The 18,290-nt window shown below is 41.1% G+C and overlaps 1 protein-coding gene across 5 annotated transcripts in view; it reads left to right on the plus strand.

Annotated features, from left to right (window-relative positions):
* The window catches only part of mllt10 (MLLT10 histone lysine methyltransferase DOT1L cofactor), a 272,972-nt gene that overhangs the window by 18,545 nt on the left and 236,137 nt on the right, over positions 1-18,290 (plus strand). For 3 of the 5 annotated variants that reach the window (XR_013889342.1, XM_080211105.1, XM_080211106.1), the window contains exon 4: positions 4,366-4,475. The exons of the other annotated variants lie outside the window; for them this stretch is intronic. Coding sequence is in view for 2 of the 3 variants with exons in the window: in XM_080211105.1 (XP_080067231.1) it covers positions 4,366-4,475 (110 nt within the window). In the remaining variant the exon portion in view is untranslated. The remainder of the gene's footprint in view (positions 1-4,365; positions 4,476-18,290) is intronic. 5 annotated transcript variants of the gene reach the window in all.

Genomic DNA, 18,290 nt, shown 5'->3' on the forward strand with positions numbered 1-18,290 from the left:
GGACTTGCCCCGTCTACATCAACAGGGAAGAAGTGGAAATGGTCGAGAGCTTCAAGTTGCTAGGTGGCCAGATCACCAACAGCCTGTCCCAGTCCCTCCATAGCATTGCTATAGTTAAGAAAGCCCACCAACATCTGTACTTTCTCAGGAGACTATGGAAATTTGGCATATCTGCTACCTCTCTCCAACTTTTATAGATGCATTATAGAAAGCATTCTTTCTTTCTGGTTGTATCACAGCTTGGTATGGCTCCTGCTCCATCCAAGACGGTGATAAACTGCAAAGGGTTGTGAATGAATCCCAGTCCATCACAGAAACCAGCTTCCCATCCATTGATTCTGTCTACACTTCCTGCTGCCTCGGAAAAGCAGCCAGCATAATCAAGGACCCCACGCACCCTGGACATAGTCTTTTCCACCTTCTTCCTTCGGGGAAAAAGGTACAAAAGCCTCAGGTCATGTACCAACTGACTCAAGAACAGCTTCTTCCCTGCTGCTGTCAGACTTTTGAATGGACTTGTCTCTCATTAAGTTGATCTTTCTCTTCACCCTAGCTATGACTGTAACACTACATTGTTCACTCCTTTCCTCCTTTATGTACAGTATGCTTTGTATAGCATGCAAGAAACAATATTTTTCACTGTATACTAGTACATGTGGTAATAAATCAATCAAAATCACACTATTTGCTTTTAAAGTTTCTGTCATTAACTCATTCCTCATATTTTGCCTCAGCCTCTAAGCAGCCCACTGTTTACTTTGTACTCTGTTACAATCTGCTAGAAACTCTTCTAATATGTTCTCAAATTTTCTGACAGTTTTTCTTCCGATTCGGTATTCTTCCTCTTTATCATTTTCTAGGCCGCCCTTTGGCCCAATCCTCAGAACTATGGCTTGGCAACGTTAAATTGTATTATCAAATACCATTCTTAAATTTCTTCAACTATTGTTGGATCTGTTTTTATTTCTTGAAGGAAAGTACCTTTGTTGAGGATTCTGAATATTTATTCAATGTTTGTCATTACTTATTCACCATCACAGATTTTAATGTAATTTTCCAATTACCTTAGTTAACTCATCTCTCTCACTGAAATAATTAGCTTTATTTTAAATTTATTACTCCAGTGTTGGATTGAAGTACATTATTCTTGAATGTAAATGGGATGTGAAATTCTGTCACATGATCACTCTTCTCTAGAGAATGCTTGTATGAGATTATTAATTTATCCTGTAATTATACCATACAAGCTCCAAAGCAGCCTTTTCCTTTGATCCAAGATGCATTGTTTTTGGAAACCATCTTGAAAGCATTTTACAAACTTGTCCTTCAAACACCTTTTGCCAATTCAAATGGCAGTCTCTATGAACGTTAGCATCTTCCATGATTCTTGCATTACCTTTGTTATAAACAGCTCTGATTTCTTGATTTAATATGCTGTCCAATAGTACAGCTCCGAGTAGACGGCCTTCAAAATGTTCCCATTTGTGTTTTCTCCCCCTTATTTCCACCTACACTGACTTTATTTCCTGCTCTTTGGAGCTAAGATCTTCTCTTACTGTCGTCCCATATGTTCCATTAATGGCCCAGCTTTTGCTGTTGAGGGAAGATTGTAAATGAGAGTCTTCAACTAGCTGAGTCACTTCTTGAATCTTCAAGGATATTATCCTTTCATTTTAAATATATTGCAAGGAATTGTATTAATACTTAAAACAGAGCTTCATGCTTGTGATGGACAGAATACATGTCAAAAAATGCCAGAAATAAAATAATATCCTTATTTTTAAAAAAAACTATCAGTTAACAATGACCTCAAGGTTCAGTTGGTTGTAATGGTGTACTGCTCAAGCTTTGCTTAATGCTGTCATTGTTAATTATTATTAGTGCATGTGCATGGTCCATAGATTTTGTCTTGTGTAATAATAATTGCCTTGAAATTGTTTATTTGAAAATAAACAAAGATAATTTTATATTTTTGCCTTGTTGGTGCTGTTCCCTTGTATTTCTTTGTACAAATATAAGTCAACTTTCTATCATATGTCTCCACTTCACAGGGTTGTGGCACCACAGGAGCTGTTTAACCCTCTGATTCTTTCACCTGTCTTGTTCATGTGCAAACCTGGATGCTACAATTTACTAATGAATATCAGGGATACCATATTAAATATAATCTTGTATTCGTCTTCTGTTTCGGTGGTATTCGGGAATGGGATGTCAATGTTAGCAATGTAGGTCCTTTAAAAATAAACCAGAACTAACTTCATAATGAATTGAGAGCAGATGATACTCATTGAAGCTTATATTTAGGAGCTGATTCTTCTTGAGTGGGATAAATTTGGGATAGGGAGAAGATCCAGAAGGGAAGAGTGGAAACTAGTTTTTGCACTGAATTATAGTATCACAAAACTGTTGTGAATCATCAGAATGTCTTTGGATATTTACCTATTTAGAATGGGTTGGGAACTGATTTCGACCTGCACCTTCCCAATCTTTTCATCAAACTGCATTAGCCAGAAACCTGAAGTCAGTTGTAGTGGCAATGCTGCTGTTCCAGTCGTGATGTGCTGCTATCTCAGCATTGTCCAGGAATCATAAAGGTTATCTTCCTGGTCTGTAAAGCACAGTGCCATAGATAAATTGTGTATTTTGCTACTGATTAATTAGTAGGAGACTGAAGTGAATAATTTTTCTCGACCTGCTTCACCACGCTGGAGTACAGTTCCATTGGCATGAATTGCATTCTTAGCCCAGGCAGTTAGTCAATATGTACAGTAGCTATTGGGAAATCCCAGATTTTGCCCATCATAATATCTGCATACACAGATTTGTGTAATGTTTCATTTGATAATCTTGACTGGCACATTTTCCCCTCCCACCCCAGGGGATTAAGGTCAGTTTAGTATGCCACTTGGTCGACATCAGCAAATATGACAAATCTATATTGACTTCTGGATCTTCCTCGTTCAAATGGCTGGGTTTCAGGTCCAGGTACATTTGACAACAGTCGGTTTAGGGAAATTTAGGAGATTATCTTATTGACTTTTGATCTTAGTTTGAGAGTTGACAGCTCTGGTGTGAGCTGACAAATTTGAATTGTGTCTTGGAGGGCTTGATTATGGTAGTTTTACAATGGAATATTAGCTGCTGAGTACAGATTGAGATGTGCAGTAATTGCACACACTTAATCCCAGATTTTAAACAGCTTTTCTGAGATTAATTTGTATGATGTATGTTCTATGTAATGAGTGAATAAAATAATTAAAAGGTAGTAGTATTTGAGGAGTTGTGTGAAAATTGTAAGGTGCGTATTGATATGTGTATGTAAAATTTGGATGCTCTTAATGATATTGCAACTGCAGACCGAAATGATGAGAATTTTTCAAATTGAGTTGGTCACCAGGTGCAGTGTAGTTTGTTTCAGTTAGTTGAATCCCTCTGTACCTTCTTGACTGAGGTACATTTGCACTGAATTATTAAACGTTCAATCATTTTACCTGAACCAAAAATAGTCTTAAACAATTTTGCCTGTTTGCTTCAACTCAGTAATATATTTGGCATTTTTGGCTTTCCTGTTGAAGAACTGATTTTGAGATTTAACTTGAATTACTAATGGCTTGATCTGGTGTTAAACTTGTGTCTGTGTGTATTTTGAGATGTTATAAGGTCATATTTATGGTACAAGAGCATGAAAGTTCAACTGAAGGTAAAAAAACATTATTTTGGAAACAAGACATTGGCTATGGGAAAATATGTGCTGCAGACAGCTATCATTATCACTGGAGAGAAGATTGTAATATTTGGATTTTCGCTACTATAAAAAATTAGTTACAGTTCTTTAAGGACTTGAGTTGGTGATCAAAGCGATTACTATATAGTGGATCACTCTAGGCTAGATTTGTTTATGCCTGGTAGTTAACATTGCGGGAGGGGGATGGTGTTAGAAATTTGAACCATCTGGATGATTGTCAGGAATGCTGAGCTACAAGGTTCTTTGTTGGTCTTTCACCAGTGTTTCCCACGTGTGTCTGGCATAGTGCCATGTAACAGCGCAGTGCATTTAATGTGTCATACTTTTAAACTATTGGTTTGGAAACCCTACAAGCCAAGGAACTGACACATGCCAAGTTTTCTCATTCAACACATTCAGTGTATTATTAAGGTTTTCAGGCACAGTGCCGGGATGTCTTTGGTCAGTTTGGTATGAATGTAATACTATGTTTTCTTTAATTGCTCACTGACTGATTTAAGGAATGTTTTTATTCTTGTAAATTTAAAAAGATCTTGTTTGTGTACTTTAGCAGACAAAAATCTAAACTTTGTGTGACTTTCTGTGGTTTATAATGGTTTTTTGTTTTGATTTATGTACAGGTTGGGCCCATGTGGTTTGTGCACTTTATATTCCAGAGGTGCAGTTTGCAAATGTTACTACAATGGAACCCATTGTACTGCAGTACGTTCCTCATGAACGCTTCAACAAGGTAATTAAATTATTAAACCCAAACCAAAATTATACTAATTTTTAGTTTGTAGTGTAAGCCTTCAGATACACACTTCCAGTTGTTTCAGATTTCAGTCTTGGGGGTAGGTATAACTAATACTGCTGCGGTAGCTAATCTGCTAGCTCAGCACTTAGAAGAAGCTATGTTACACTTGCTTGTGTAATCTGTAGGGACATTTAATTTTCATAAAATTTGATGCATTTCCAAGATATGCATCACTTGTTCTAGTTCATTATAGGTGGGCTTCCTGTTGATTCTAACAGAAAGGTTGGTTTCGGTGGTCCAGTAGATATCCCGCCATTTGAAATTTCAATTTGAAATTGAGCTTTTAAATTACTAAGTGACTTTCTGCATGGTAGAGGAAATCTCAAATCACTTATTCTAGCCATTCTTAAATGTCTCTTTCCGTATTGTGCAGCGTAAGAAACAGGAGGTGGTAGACTGAAATTGCCAGATGCACTACATTTTGCTCATGTATTTAGCAAGAGAAAACCCAGATGGGAGTGAATTTTGCAATTTGTGTTTACATTTCTATTTTTGCATAACAAAATGACAATATTTTTCTTCTGGATTAGTTTGCGCTTGAAAGTGCTTTTGTCAACCACAAAATCTGATAGCTGATCTTTGTTTAATTGGTCACTTAAACAGATATTAAACATTAAAATTGAAATGAATTACTCATGAAGAACAAAAGATACTGAAGTATATATTGTTGCAGAGAAGTATCTGCTTCAGCTCAAATTAAATTGCAGAGAGACTTGTCAGATTGATTACAAATTAGATTGAGAAACTGTTCAAGTTTTATTCTTTTCAAATTTTTCATTTTTTTGACACTAGTGACACTTGCAAGAGTACAGTGCACAGTTGGTGGAAACTGTCGCATTCCATGTTCCTTCCAGTTTCTCTTTGTGCACGTGCTTGTTTGTTGCACTGTATGATGTGTTGTGGATTTCTCCATGGGCACATACCCACACAACTTAGAACATTGGTCTCACCCAAGTGACCGACACTTGAGATGGGGGATTTTATATATATTACGCACCCTGTGTGAGCATTGACATGCTGATCACTGGCAAATTATCCATATACGGTGGTTATTAAAATCAAGCACAGTGTATGTTAAGTGGAAGGAGAACCTACTGTAAGTACTGGATTGATTAGTAGGTTGGTGGATTTGAGGATAGTGATGAGGACTATCAGAAGATACAGCAGGATGTAGATCAGTTGGAGACTTGGGCGGAGAGATGGCAGATGGAGTTTAATCTGGACAAATGTGAGGTAATGCATTTGGGAAGGTCTAATACAGATAGGAAATATATAGTAAATGGCAGAACCCTTAGGAGTATTGATAGGCAAAGGGATCTGTGTACAGGTACCCAGGCCACTGAAAGTGGCAATCCAGGTGGAGAAGGTAGTCAAGAAGGCATACAGCATGCTTGTCTTCATTGGCCAGGGTATTGAGTTTAACAATTGGCAAGTCATATTGCAGCTTTATAGAACCTTTGTTAAGATGCACTTGGAATATAGTGTTCAGTTCTGGTCACCACACTACTCGAAGGATGTGGAGGCTTTGGAGAGGGTACAGAAAAGATTTACTGGGATGTTGCCTGGTATGGAGGGCATTAGCTATGAGGAGAGGTTAGAGAAACTTGTTTTTTTTTCTCACTGGAGCGATGGAGGTTGAGGGGAGACCTGATTGAAGTCTACAAGATTGAGAGGCATGGACAGAGTGGATAGTCAGAAGCTTTTTTCCAGGGTGGAAGAGTCAATTACTGGGGGGCATAGGTTTAAGGTGAGAGGGGCAAGTTTTAAAAGAGATGTAGTAGGCAGATTTTTTTAGTGGGTGCCTGGAAGTCATTGCCGGGGGAGGTTATGGAAGCCAATACGGTAGTGACTTATAAGGGGAGTCTTGACAAGTATATGAATGAGATGGGAATAGAGGGATATAGTCCCCACAAGTATTGGGGATTTTAGTTAAGTTGGGCAGCAGGGTCGGTGCAGGCTTGGAGGGCCAAAGGACCTGTTCCTGTACTGTAATTTTCTTTGTTTTTTGTTCTAATAGTTAAAACATTCTGACCTGCTCAAGATCAATCAGTTCAACACAGATGTGATTGAATGTTGGGTTTTCAATTGCATTCAGTACCACATTAGGCAGTGCATTATCTTGCTAAGCCCTGGAGCCCTATAATTTAAAAAAGACGTTAAATTTTCTTGTGTATTAATAAACAATTATATTGAAAAATCAAATTTGCTGGCAGTGGGGGAGAGGATACAGTTGGGGACTAAAACTGAGGCCAAGAGTTTGGGGAATGTCGACTTCTTGGAGTGTTGGAAGTTGCATAGATGGGGAGGACTGAGATCTTGCAAGGATTTAATGAGGATAAACGCTTCTAAATCCAAACTAGAGAGCATAGCATCATATTTGACTCTCAACTCCCACCTTCAAATCCTCTGTCAAAGACTGCCTACTTCCATCTCCACAACATTTCCCATCTCCACCAATTTCAATTAATCTGCTGAAACTCGGCCATCCTTCTGTTTTCCAACGTCCAAAAGTTTAATCTCATCCAAAACTCTGAGGATATTAGAAATGTGCTTAAAATAAAGAAATATTTAACAGTCAGCCGAAAATGGATAAAAAATAGTTCAGTGCTCTTTTTCCTAAATCCCCAGCATCATGGATGTCAGTCTTCAGCCAAATTGATTAATTGGCTGAATATTAAGAAACAGCTGAAGGCACTTGATACTACAAAGGGCTGTGATGGGCACTGACAACATTCTGGCAGTAGCACTAAAGATTTGTGCTTCTGCAGAATTCTGCATTAGCTCATCTTCTGACTCCCCAAAACATGATAGAATACTCCTTGTACTTGCGTGGTTGCTACTCCAGCAACACTGAAGAAATTCAACTCCATCCATGGCAAAGCAGTCTGCTTGATTGGCATCTCATTCACACCTTAAACATTCAGTCCCTCTGCCATCAATGCACAGTGAGAGCAATGTATACCATGTACAAAATGCAATGCAGGGACTTGCCCAAGGATCCTTTGATAGTACATGAAAAACCACAACCGTTACAAGCTAGAAGGACAAATGTACAGAACCATGGGAATGCTGCCACCTGCAAATTCCCTTCCAAGTCTCTCACCATCTTGACTTGGAACTAGATTGCCATTTCTTCACTGTTACTGGGTCAAAATCCAGAAACTCCCTTGCTAATAGCAACATGGCTGTTCTTAAATCATGTGGACTGCAGTAGTTCAAGAAGGTGGCTTACCACCATCTCGTGGGTAGATGGGGAATTAATACTTACCTAGCCAGTGATGCTAAAATCCCATGAATAAATTTTAAAAAATTCCTGACCAGCAGCAGGGACTGTCGCCTTTCACCTGTGTTCTCTGATCTGTATTTGTTTCCATTCTATCACCTAGTTATGATTAAGAATGAGACTTGCTAAGATTGAGCAAAATGTATACTTAAAATATTGAATCCTCATTGTACATGTCTTACCAATGCTGTAACATTTACCTTGTTGAGTTAAGTACGCATTCATAATGTGATAGCTACGTAACACGCTTAAATTTTCAGATAAGCTTGCTATGATCACTGTAGAGACAGATCACTTTTTTCAGACATAGATTCAAACTTCCTGATGTTACTGCTGAAAGAATGATACATCAAGAAATGTTGACAAATGATTAAAACATTATTTCTGTAGGTATCTTATACTTAAAACTACAAAAAGGACTGTTCCCCTTGTATGAACAGTACACACGTCACTCTTGGAATTATAGTCCTTTTTGAAAACAGTGCACAGTTGATCCCAGCTTCCACCAAATTTGTACTCTTTTTGTCAAGTAGTAACTTGAGTGAGTACCTTCAGGCTCTTCCATTAGTTTTCAGAAAGTTTCTTAAATCCAGTACCAGTAGTGATGGTTTGTCCCCTTTAGCCAAGATGGGATGAATCTACTGGAATCCTTAAATGGCTGTGGGAGACTGGAGGCTGTCTCTTTTCCCCATCTCCAGTTTTGGTAATTCACAAAGCCAAGTAGTCTCTTCTCTCTGCTGACCACACAAAACTGCTGGCTTATTGTGATACTTGTGACAGCACTGCTGCTTCACAGCGCCAGGGGGTCTAGGTTCGATTCCAAGCTTTGATCACTGTCTGTGTGGAGTCTGTGCATCTCCCTGTGTTTGCGTGGATTTTCTCTGGGTGCTCTGATTTCCTCCTACATTCTGAAAGACATGTTGGTTAGGTGCATTGGCCAGAACAAGTGCTGGATTGTGGCAACTAGGGGAATTTCACAGTAACTTCATTGCAGTGTTAATGGAAGCCTTACTGTGACTAATAAATAAAGTTTAACTTTATTGATTTGCAGGGAAGTCTGTAACCTGATCTCAGAAATGGTTTCTTGCCCTCATCCGTGTGGTAATGAGAAACACATTAATATTGCATTTGGGTAGATGTGCTGATTAGCTATTCTTGACCCCAACACACTCTTTCATGTCAGAAGTAAATGGACAGTTTGCAGAACAACTGTTTACAATCTAATACCTTCAAAACCTATCTGAGACTTTGGGAAATTCACAGCCTACTCATTGTAAAGTTCGGGATTGCTGCCCTTATCTCCAAGCGTAAGTACCTTGCACCTTCTTCCCAGTAAAATAGTTTAAACCTTCCTTTAATCTCTAACAATCAAAACACCCAGGCTTACTGTACAGCAGACTTCAAAGCAGGTTATGTGATACCCAAAGTTACATAGTCGTAAAAAATCATGTTTTGAAGCTCACAATTGTAACAAGGTTCATATTAATGACTAATTGTGAAAATGAAGAGTCCTTTACTGATTGGTAGAATATGTAATACAGATTTGGCGCAAATGGAAGATTTTTCAAGCCAGAAAGAGGTTGAGTCCAGACTTGGGGCTTTGCTATATTTTGTATGTGCAAATAACTTGGATGAATGCAGTAGATACGTATAAATATCAGCAAGTCATGAGAATCAATTTGAGATTCAGAAAGTTTGTGATTTGTAAATAACTAGACTTGGATGATATGCACCAGTGCATATTACATTCTAACATGAAACCAATAAAGGAATATATTAAAATTGAATAATCATAAAATTGCTGGTTGTGGAAATGTGTATGGGGGTTATTGGATAATTCTTGGCCATCATGGAAAAGGCACTTATGATAATCTGTATTTATTGTGTTAACAAAGGATTTTATTGGTCAAAGGACCTTGTTGCTCTGACATGTTTCAAGATCATCAGATGACAATTATTGTCCCTTCAACATGGTATTGTTCATGAAAGTCAAATGCCAGTAATTAGGATAATTTTGAGCAATGAATAAATGTAGATTCATCTTTAGGAATTATCACATTCTGAGTTGGCCTAACTGAAGTTTTCAATACAGTGAATGGTTGGGTTGAACTTTGCTGATTTTATTATTACCACATGTATTGGGATACAATGAAAAATATTGTTTCTTATGCACTATATAGACAAAGCATACCATTGAGTACTTAGAGAAGGAAAGGGTGCAGAATAGAGTATTGCGTTTACAGATATGGTGAAGAAAAAGATCAGATTAGTACTTGATAGGTCCATTCAGAAGTCTGAGAGCAACTGGAAGAAGTTGTTCTTGAGTTGGTCGGTTGGTTCTCAGACTTTTCCCCAACGGAAGAAGGTGGAAGAGAGTGCGCCTGGGTTGCGTGGGGTCCTTGATTTTGCTGGCCGCTTTTCCGAGGTAGCCCGAAGTGTAGATGGAATCGGTGGGTGGGCGATTGATTTGCATGTTGGACTGGGTTACGTTGACAACCCTTTGTAGTTTCTTGCAATCTTGGTCAGTACAAGCACCATACTAAGCTGTGATACATCCGGAAAGCACGCTTTCTATGATGCATCTAGAAAAATTGGGAGAGCCGTTATGGACGTACCAAATTTTCTTGGCTTTCTTAGCTTTGTGAGAGAGTAGAGGCGTCAATGGGCTTTCTTAAGGATAGCGTTGGTGTGGAGGGACCAGAATAGATTGTTCTGATCTGATCACCTAGAAACTTGAAGGTCTCGATATTTCCACTTCATTACCGTTGACGATGACAGCAGCATGTCCTCCACTCTGTTTCCTAAAGTCAATGACTATCTCCTTGGTTTTACTGACGCTGAGGGAGAGATTCCTGTCATTGCACCATTTCCCCAGATTCTCTATCCAATTTCCTGTACTTCATCTCGTCATTGTTTGAGATCCGATCCGCTACCATGCTGTCATCAGCAAACTTGAAAATAGATTTGGAGCGGAATTTGGCCATATAGTCAAGTGTATAAGGAGTATAATATGTAGTTGAGGACACCTCCCCTAGGAGGAGCCAAGCCCTAGGTCATGGAGTTTGGAGATACTTTGTTGGGATAATGATGTTGAAGGGTGAGCTGTAGTCAACAAATAGGAGTCTTACATAAGTGTCGTTATTATCCAGGTGTTCCAGGACTGAATGTAGAGCAAGGGAGATGATGTCTGCTGTGGACCTATTGCAGCGATAGGCAAAAGACTGGATCCAGGCAATCTGGGATACAGTGAAAAGTATTGTTTCTTGTGCACTATACGGACAAAACATACCATTCATTGAGTACATAAGAGAGAAGGAAAGGATGCAAAATAGTGTTGCATTTACAGATATGGTGAAGAAAAAGATCAGATTAATATTTGATAGGTCCATTCAAAAGCCTGATGGCAACAGGGGAGAAATTGTTCTTGAGTCATTTGGTGCATATTGATGTGTGCCATGACGAAACCTTCAAAATACCTCACAATTTTGGATGTCAGAGCTACCCAGTAGTAGTCGGTAAGACATGCTGCCTGGCTTTTCTTTGGCGCAGGATGATGGCCATCTTCTTGATGCAGGTAGGAATCTCAAATTGGAGTAAGGAGTTGTTAAAAATGTCTGTGAATACCCCTGCCAGCTGGTCCACGCAGGATCTGGGTGCTCATCTGGGTATCCCATCTAGGTCAGTTGCTTTCCATGGGTCAACTTTCAAGAAGACCGATATGACATCTGCAGTTGTGTTCTCAGATACAAGTTTGACCGAGTCTTCTGGGGTGGATGATGTCCTCTCACTGACCTCTTGCTCAAAATGGGCATAGAATATGTTGAGCTCATCCGGGATGAGTAGAAGAGATTAAATCTCGTGGGATCGGCATGAACGAGCTAGATGGATTCAGAACTGGCTTGGCCATAGAAGAGAGAGGGTAGTGGTGGAAGAGTGTTTTTCTGAATGGAGGCCTGTAACTAGTGGTGTTTCACAAAGAACAAAGAACAACCCAGCACGGGAAACAGGCCCTTCGGCCCAACGAGCCCGCGCCGCCGCATCGCCCTACACCTATTCTACCCTACATGTCTACGAATGGGACCCTACTCAGTCAGATTCAGGGAAGAAATAGTGTCAATTTGGTGGAAACCAATTAGCCTAAGAGCACATCTTTGGGGTGTGGGAGGAAACCGGAGCGCCCGGAGGAAACCCACGCAACCACAGGGAGAATGCGCAAACTCCCACAGACACAGGCCCAAATCCATGTATCTGCACAGCTAGCAGTGCTAGTCACTGAGCTGTTGTGGAGCCCGTCTATCGGTCCAGGATCAAGCACACACACCGACATGAAGTACTAGGCCACTCCTGGACTTCCAAGAGCAGCCCACGCACGACCCGCCGTGTGCATGCCCCTCGCTTGACACGAGGTGGACCTCCACCTGTGGAGTAAAGACAAAAAATATTAATCATACAGCCTGCCCTTCCGGTGTCTCCCGAGGTTTACCCCTATTTAATAGCCCCTACCATATCCCTCCATTCTCGTTTCACTCATGTGCCTATCTAACTGCATCTTAAACGAGTCCAACGTTCCTGCCTCCACCACCCTACTCGGTAGCGCATTCCAGACCCCCACAACTCTCTGCGTAAAGAACCTTCCTCTTACCTCCAAATTATACCTCCCCCCCTCACCCTTAAGTGATGACCTCTTGTGTTCGTACCCAGTCTAGGGAGCAGTCTCTCACTATTAACTCTATCTATTCCCTTCAGTATCTTATATACCTCTATCATGTCCCCTCTCAATCTCCGTCTTTCCAAGGAGAATAGCCCCAGTCTCTTCAATCTCTCCTCGTAACCCAGTCCCCCCATGCCAGGCAACATCCTGGTAAACCTCCTCTGCACCCTTTCCAGAGACTCCACGTCCTTCCGGTAATAAGGTGACCAGAACTGGACGCAGTACTCCAAATGCGGTCTAACCAACGTTCTGTATAACTGAAGCATTAGACGGCAGCTTTTATACTCTAAGCCCCTTCCTATAAAGGCTAACATCCCATAAGCCTTCCTAACAACGTTCTCCACTTGTGACGCAACCTTCATGGATTTGTGAATCTGCACTCCCAGGTCCCTCTGTACGTCTATACTCCTAATCGGCCTACCTTTTATCACATAGCTCCTCTCTGCATTATTCCTTCCAAAATGCATCACCTCGCATTTGTCAGGATTAAATGTTATCTGCCCACTGCACCAACCTATCTATATCCTGTTGTATCACCTGACAATCCAGTTCCGTACCCGCCAACCCTGCCATCTTGGTGTCATCAGCAAACTTGCTGATCACACCACCTACTCCCTCTTCTAAGTCATTTATGTAGACTACAAAGAGGAGAGGTCCCAGTACCGAGCCCTGCGGCACACCACTGGTCACTGGCCTCCAGCCCGACAAGGTACCCTCCACAACTACCCTCTGTCTCCTATTTCCCAACCAGTTCTCAATCCACCTAGCTACCTGGCCTCGTATCCCATGCGCCTTAACCTTTTCTACCAGTCTACCGTGAGAGACTTGTCAAACGCCTTACTGAAATCCATATAGATGACATCAACGGCTCTCGCATCGTCAACCGTTTTTGTCACCTCCTCAAAGAATTCCACCAGATTCGTAAGGCAAGACCTCCCTCTAACAAAGCCATGTTGCGTATCCCTAATCAGATCGCAACGCTCCAAATGCTCATACATCCTACCCCTAAGTATTTTTTCCATTAACTTCCCTACCACCGACGTCAAACTCACCGGCCTATAATTCCCAGGGTTATCCCTACTACCTTTTTTGAACAACGGGACCACATTTGCTACCCTCCAGTCTTCTGGGACCTCACCTGTGTCCCAGTGCTGGGACCCCTGCTCTTTTTAATATATATAAATGACCAGGATGGTGCCTAGTGTGGAGGGTATTAGCAATGAGGACAGATTAAATGAAGGGGATTGTTCTCCTTAAAAAGACTGAGGCCTCACCGAACTTTTTCCCAAGACAGAAATTACACACGAGGGCAGAAGTTCAAAATAAAGGGGGACAGGTTCAGTGGAAATACATGGAGGAATTTTTTTTACAAAGTGAGGGAGGCCTGAATGCACTGCCAAGTGAGGTGGTTGAGGCAGATATGTTAACAACATTTTAAGACTTATCTGGATAGACCTATGAACTAACAGGGAATAGAGGGATATGATTGGTTGGTCTGGATAGGACAATGTGATCAGCGCAGACTTGGAGGGCTGAAAGACCTGTATCTGTGCTGTACTGTTTTTTCTTGTTTATTGTTGCCAGTGGTTCCACACGTCTTTACCCTGTAGACCTTGCTGTATTTGGTGGGTGTTCATGTGGCTGGCCTGGGACTCTCGCTTGGTCCGGTATTGTTTCTTAGCATCTTTGATTCACCGTAGATCGTATCTGGATTTCTTGTATAGGTCAGGGTCACCTGACCTGACCACCTCAGACCTGGACTTCTGTAAATAGTCGATGTCCCTGTTCATCCATGATTTCTGGTCGGGAAACATTCAGATTTGCTGCTTCTACCCACTTACTGTTGAAGTCTTTATTGGCCGTATTCATTTAAGTTGGTCGCTGAGATCTTAAATATTGACCAGTCTACCAACCAGTGTCCTAGGTGGTCATTCATTGTCTGAGTCCAACATTGCATGACTGACTTTATTGGATTCTCCCGCTTCAGTTTAGTTTGCTCTTTCAAGTCAAGTGTTCAGATACCAGGGACAGTTTAAAAGTTAGAAATTAATGAGCAGAAGTTTCTTGCAGATGGAGAAGAGACTTGTGGAATAAATAACAAGGTAGGCCTGTGAAGTTCAGGATATAAATAGATCTAAGAGGTCCTAAGGTTTATTTCCAAAGTGGAAAAGGATATTGTAAATTGGAATCAAAATCAAATAAAATAGTCAAGGTTGGCCTTTTTGGTCTTCTCCTGTTCCTTAAATTCATATAGTTCGATATTTAACTCTGCAGCAATAGTATCTAACTGTCTCTGCACAATTGCATGCTTTTGAGCTTCCTAGCAAAGTTATTAGTGAATTCAATATATCATGTAGGTACTTTAGAAGGCCTGATAGCTACAGTTGTGATTTAAATGATCACAAAATCAAGCGTTTTGTTGCAAAATGGTTGATATATTGTATTAGGTTTAATTTACAGTCTAACTTTTGAGAAGTTTGTTAAAATGGTGGGTGTTCATGTTCATAATGATTTTGAAACATCACCATTTCATATCTGTTATGCATGCTTAGGAAGTGAGTATTAATTTTTTTCTGCCTATTTACACCTTATAAACGTTACTTCACCTTATAACACCTCCTGTTTAAACACAAAGTCATAGTCTAGTCAGCTGTTGAGAGATCTTCAAAAGTTCCCTGATTCATCAAAAGATTATTGACATTAAATATAAACTTTTTTTCCTCCATAGATGCTGACTGACCTGTTGAATATTAACTGCATGTTCTGTTCTTTTCCCTTGTCTGTTGAATAGTTTCATATACTGTCTAACCACAGAGCTGCATCAATACAATTAGGGAAGTTTTTTTTACCTTTACTCTTTTTAGGTTTTCACGGTCCACTTGCTATTCTGTGACAGAGGATGGGCAATCTAACAGTTTTTAGTCAGGGACAATCTTTGATCTGGCTGTTCCAAAATGCTTCGTATGACCTTTTGGATATATAAGATTTTCCTCCTTTCCCTGATTTCTGCGTAGTAGCTCAACTTGCTGGTCCGACTGTTTCTGGGAAAGAGTCTTGTCACCTCTGAGATGGTTAGCATTCAATGATTGCAATGATGATAGAGAAGGAAAATAGGCAGTTCAAAGTAAAAATAATTAACTGGCAGAGGGCCAACTTCAATGGGGCAAGAATGGAACTGGGCTGGTTGAACTGGAATAAGATTGGTGGGAAAAATTGTAGCCGACTAATGGGCTACCTCCAAAACAGATGGTCAGGGCACAGTTGAGGTATATTTCCTTAAAAAGGAGAAGTAGGGCAAACACATCGAGAGCTCCCTGGACGAAAGAGGAGATGGAAATTAAGATCAGGAAGAAAAAGTGTACATATGTCAGATGTCAGGTAGAAGATACAGTTGAGAACAAGGAGAATACAGAAAGTTTTAAGGGGAGGTGAAAAAATCAGAAGTGAAGAGGGATTATGAGAAAAGACTGGCAGTTAACATAAAAGGAATCTCAAAGTCATCCATAGGTATATAAATTGTAAAATCGTGGTTAAAAGTAGTAGTAGGGTCATTAAGGATTGTAAAAAGGAATTTAATATGGAGACTGGTGACATAGTTGGGGTATTAAATGAATACTTTGCATCGTTCTTTACCAAGGAGGTAGGCTGTCAATAATGAAAGTTCATCTGCACTGAAGATGCTTGGGCCCTCTGCCTGCAAGCAGCGTGACTAGTTCGATGAGAATGATGAGGAGATAGTTTCTATTTGTTGAAAAGCACCTTCTTCGTTGGGCCCGTCAGAACGACCCATCATCAACTGCCAAGAAAAATGCTTTTACCAGTGCTCGCAGGACAGTCCAGAATAAACTGTGTAAAATGCAGGATGCCTGGTTGAGTGCCAAGGCAGATGAAATACAGGGATACGCTGACAGAAACGATTTGAAATGGTTCTGTGAAGCCCTCATCACTCTCTGTGGACCTCAGTCTCTTGGGAGTTCCCTCCTCCTGAGTACAGATGGTACAACTACCATTACAGAGAGGGCTCAGATCCTGCAGAGATGGGCTGAACACTTTTGAAGCCGCCCTCAACCCACCGTAATCTATTAACGATGAGGCAATAGACAGGATTCCCTAGTTGATATCAACAGTGCCATGACCCACTGGTAGTAGCCGAAGTCACGAAAGCTGACAGCCAGCTATCCAGTTGAAACGATTGACAAGGGAAGGGCCGTAGATGTCGTCTATATGGATTTTAGTGAAGTGTTTGACAAGGTCCCTCATGGCAGGCTGGTGCAAAAGATTAAATCTCACGGGATAAAAGGTGAGCTTGTTAGATGGGTGGAGAACTGGCTTGGCCATAGAAGACAGAGGGTAGCAGTGAAGGGGTCTTTTTGCGCTTGGAGATCTGTGACTAGTGGTGTTCTGCAGGGCTCTGTACTGTGACCTCTGCTGTTTGTGATATATATAAATTATTTGGAGGATGTAGCTGGTGTGATCAGTAAGTTTGCAGACGACACAAAGATTGCTGGAGTTGCGGATAGTGATGAACATTGTCAGAGAATACAACAGGATATAGGCTGTAAAATTGGGTGGAGAAATGGCAGATGGAATTTAATTCAGATAAATGCGGTGATGCATTTCAGTAGATCTAACGTAGGGGGGAGCTATCCAATAAATGGCAGAACCATCAGGAATATAGACACACAGAGGGTCCTGGATGTGCAAGTCCATAGATCCTTAAAGGTGGCAGCAGAGGTGGAGAGGGTGGTGAAGAAGGCATATGGCATGCTTGCCTTTATTGGATGGGGCATAGGGTATAAAAGTTGGCATATGATGTTGCAGCTATATAGAGCGTTGGTTAGGCCACATTTGGAATACTCTGTCCAGTTCTGGTTGCCATACTACCAGAAGGACGTGGAGGCTTTGGAGAGAGTACAGAAAAGGTTTACCAGGATGTTGCCTGGTATGGAGGGTCTTAGCTATGAGGAGAGATTGGGTAAACTGGGATTGTTCTCCCTGGAAAGACGGAGGATGAGGGGTGACTTAATAGAGGCATATAAAATTATGAAGGGCACAGGGTGAACAGTGGGAAGCTTTTTCCCAGGTCGGAGGTGGTGAACACAAGGGGTCATAAGTTCAAGGTGAGGGGGACAAGGTTCAACACAGATGTCAGGGGGATGAATTTTACAGAGGGTGGTGGGGGTCTGGAATGCACTGCCAAGCAAGGTGGTTGAGGCGGACATGCTGGGATTGTTTAAGACTTAGCCAAATGAACAGACTGGGAATAGAGGAATACAAATGAATGGTGTAGTTGGGTACATGAGTGGCGCAGGCTTGGAGGGCCGAAGGGCCTGTTCCTGTGCTGTATTGTTGTTTGTTGTTGTTCTTTGTTCAGTGGCAAAGCCCCAGGGGCAGATGCCATACCCGCAGAGATCTACAAAGCTGCTGGTCCTGTACTTATCGAGAAGCTCAACAAGTTGTTCCAGTCCTTTTGGAAGCAAGGATCCATTCCTCAGGAACTTAAAGATGCTTTCATCGTACACCTCTACAAGAGGAAGGGCAGTCGGCAAGTATGTGGCAACCACCGAGGAATCTTGCTGCTCTCCATCGCAGGAAAAACCCTCGAGTCCTGTTAAATTGTCCGATCACTCATCTGGAGCTGGGTCTGCTTTCAGAGTCACAGTGTGGCTCGTGGAAAGGTCGCGGGACTATTGACATGATTTTTGCTGCGCCCCAAATTCAGGAGAATTGTCAGGAGCAAAATCGTAAGCTCTGC

This window comes from Carcharhinus amblyrhynchos, chromosome 2 (genome assembly GCF_965287045.1).
Source record: "Carcharhinus amblyrhynchos chromosome 2, sCarAmb.v2.hapA, whole genome shotgun sequence".
In the NCBI taxonomy this organism is placed as follows: domain Eukaryota; kingdom Metazoa; phylum Chordata; class Chondrichthyes; order Carcharhiniformes; family Carcharhinidae; genus Carcharhinus; species Carcharhinus amblyrhynchos.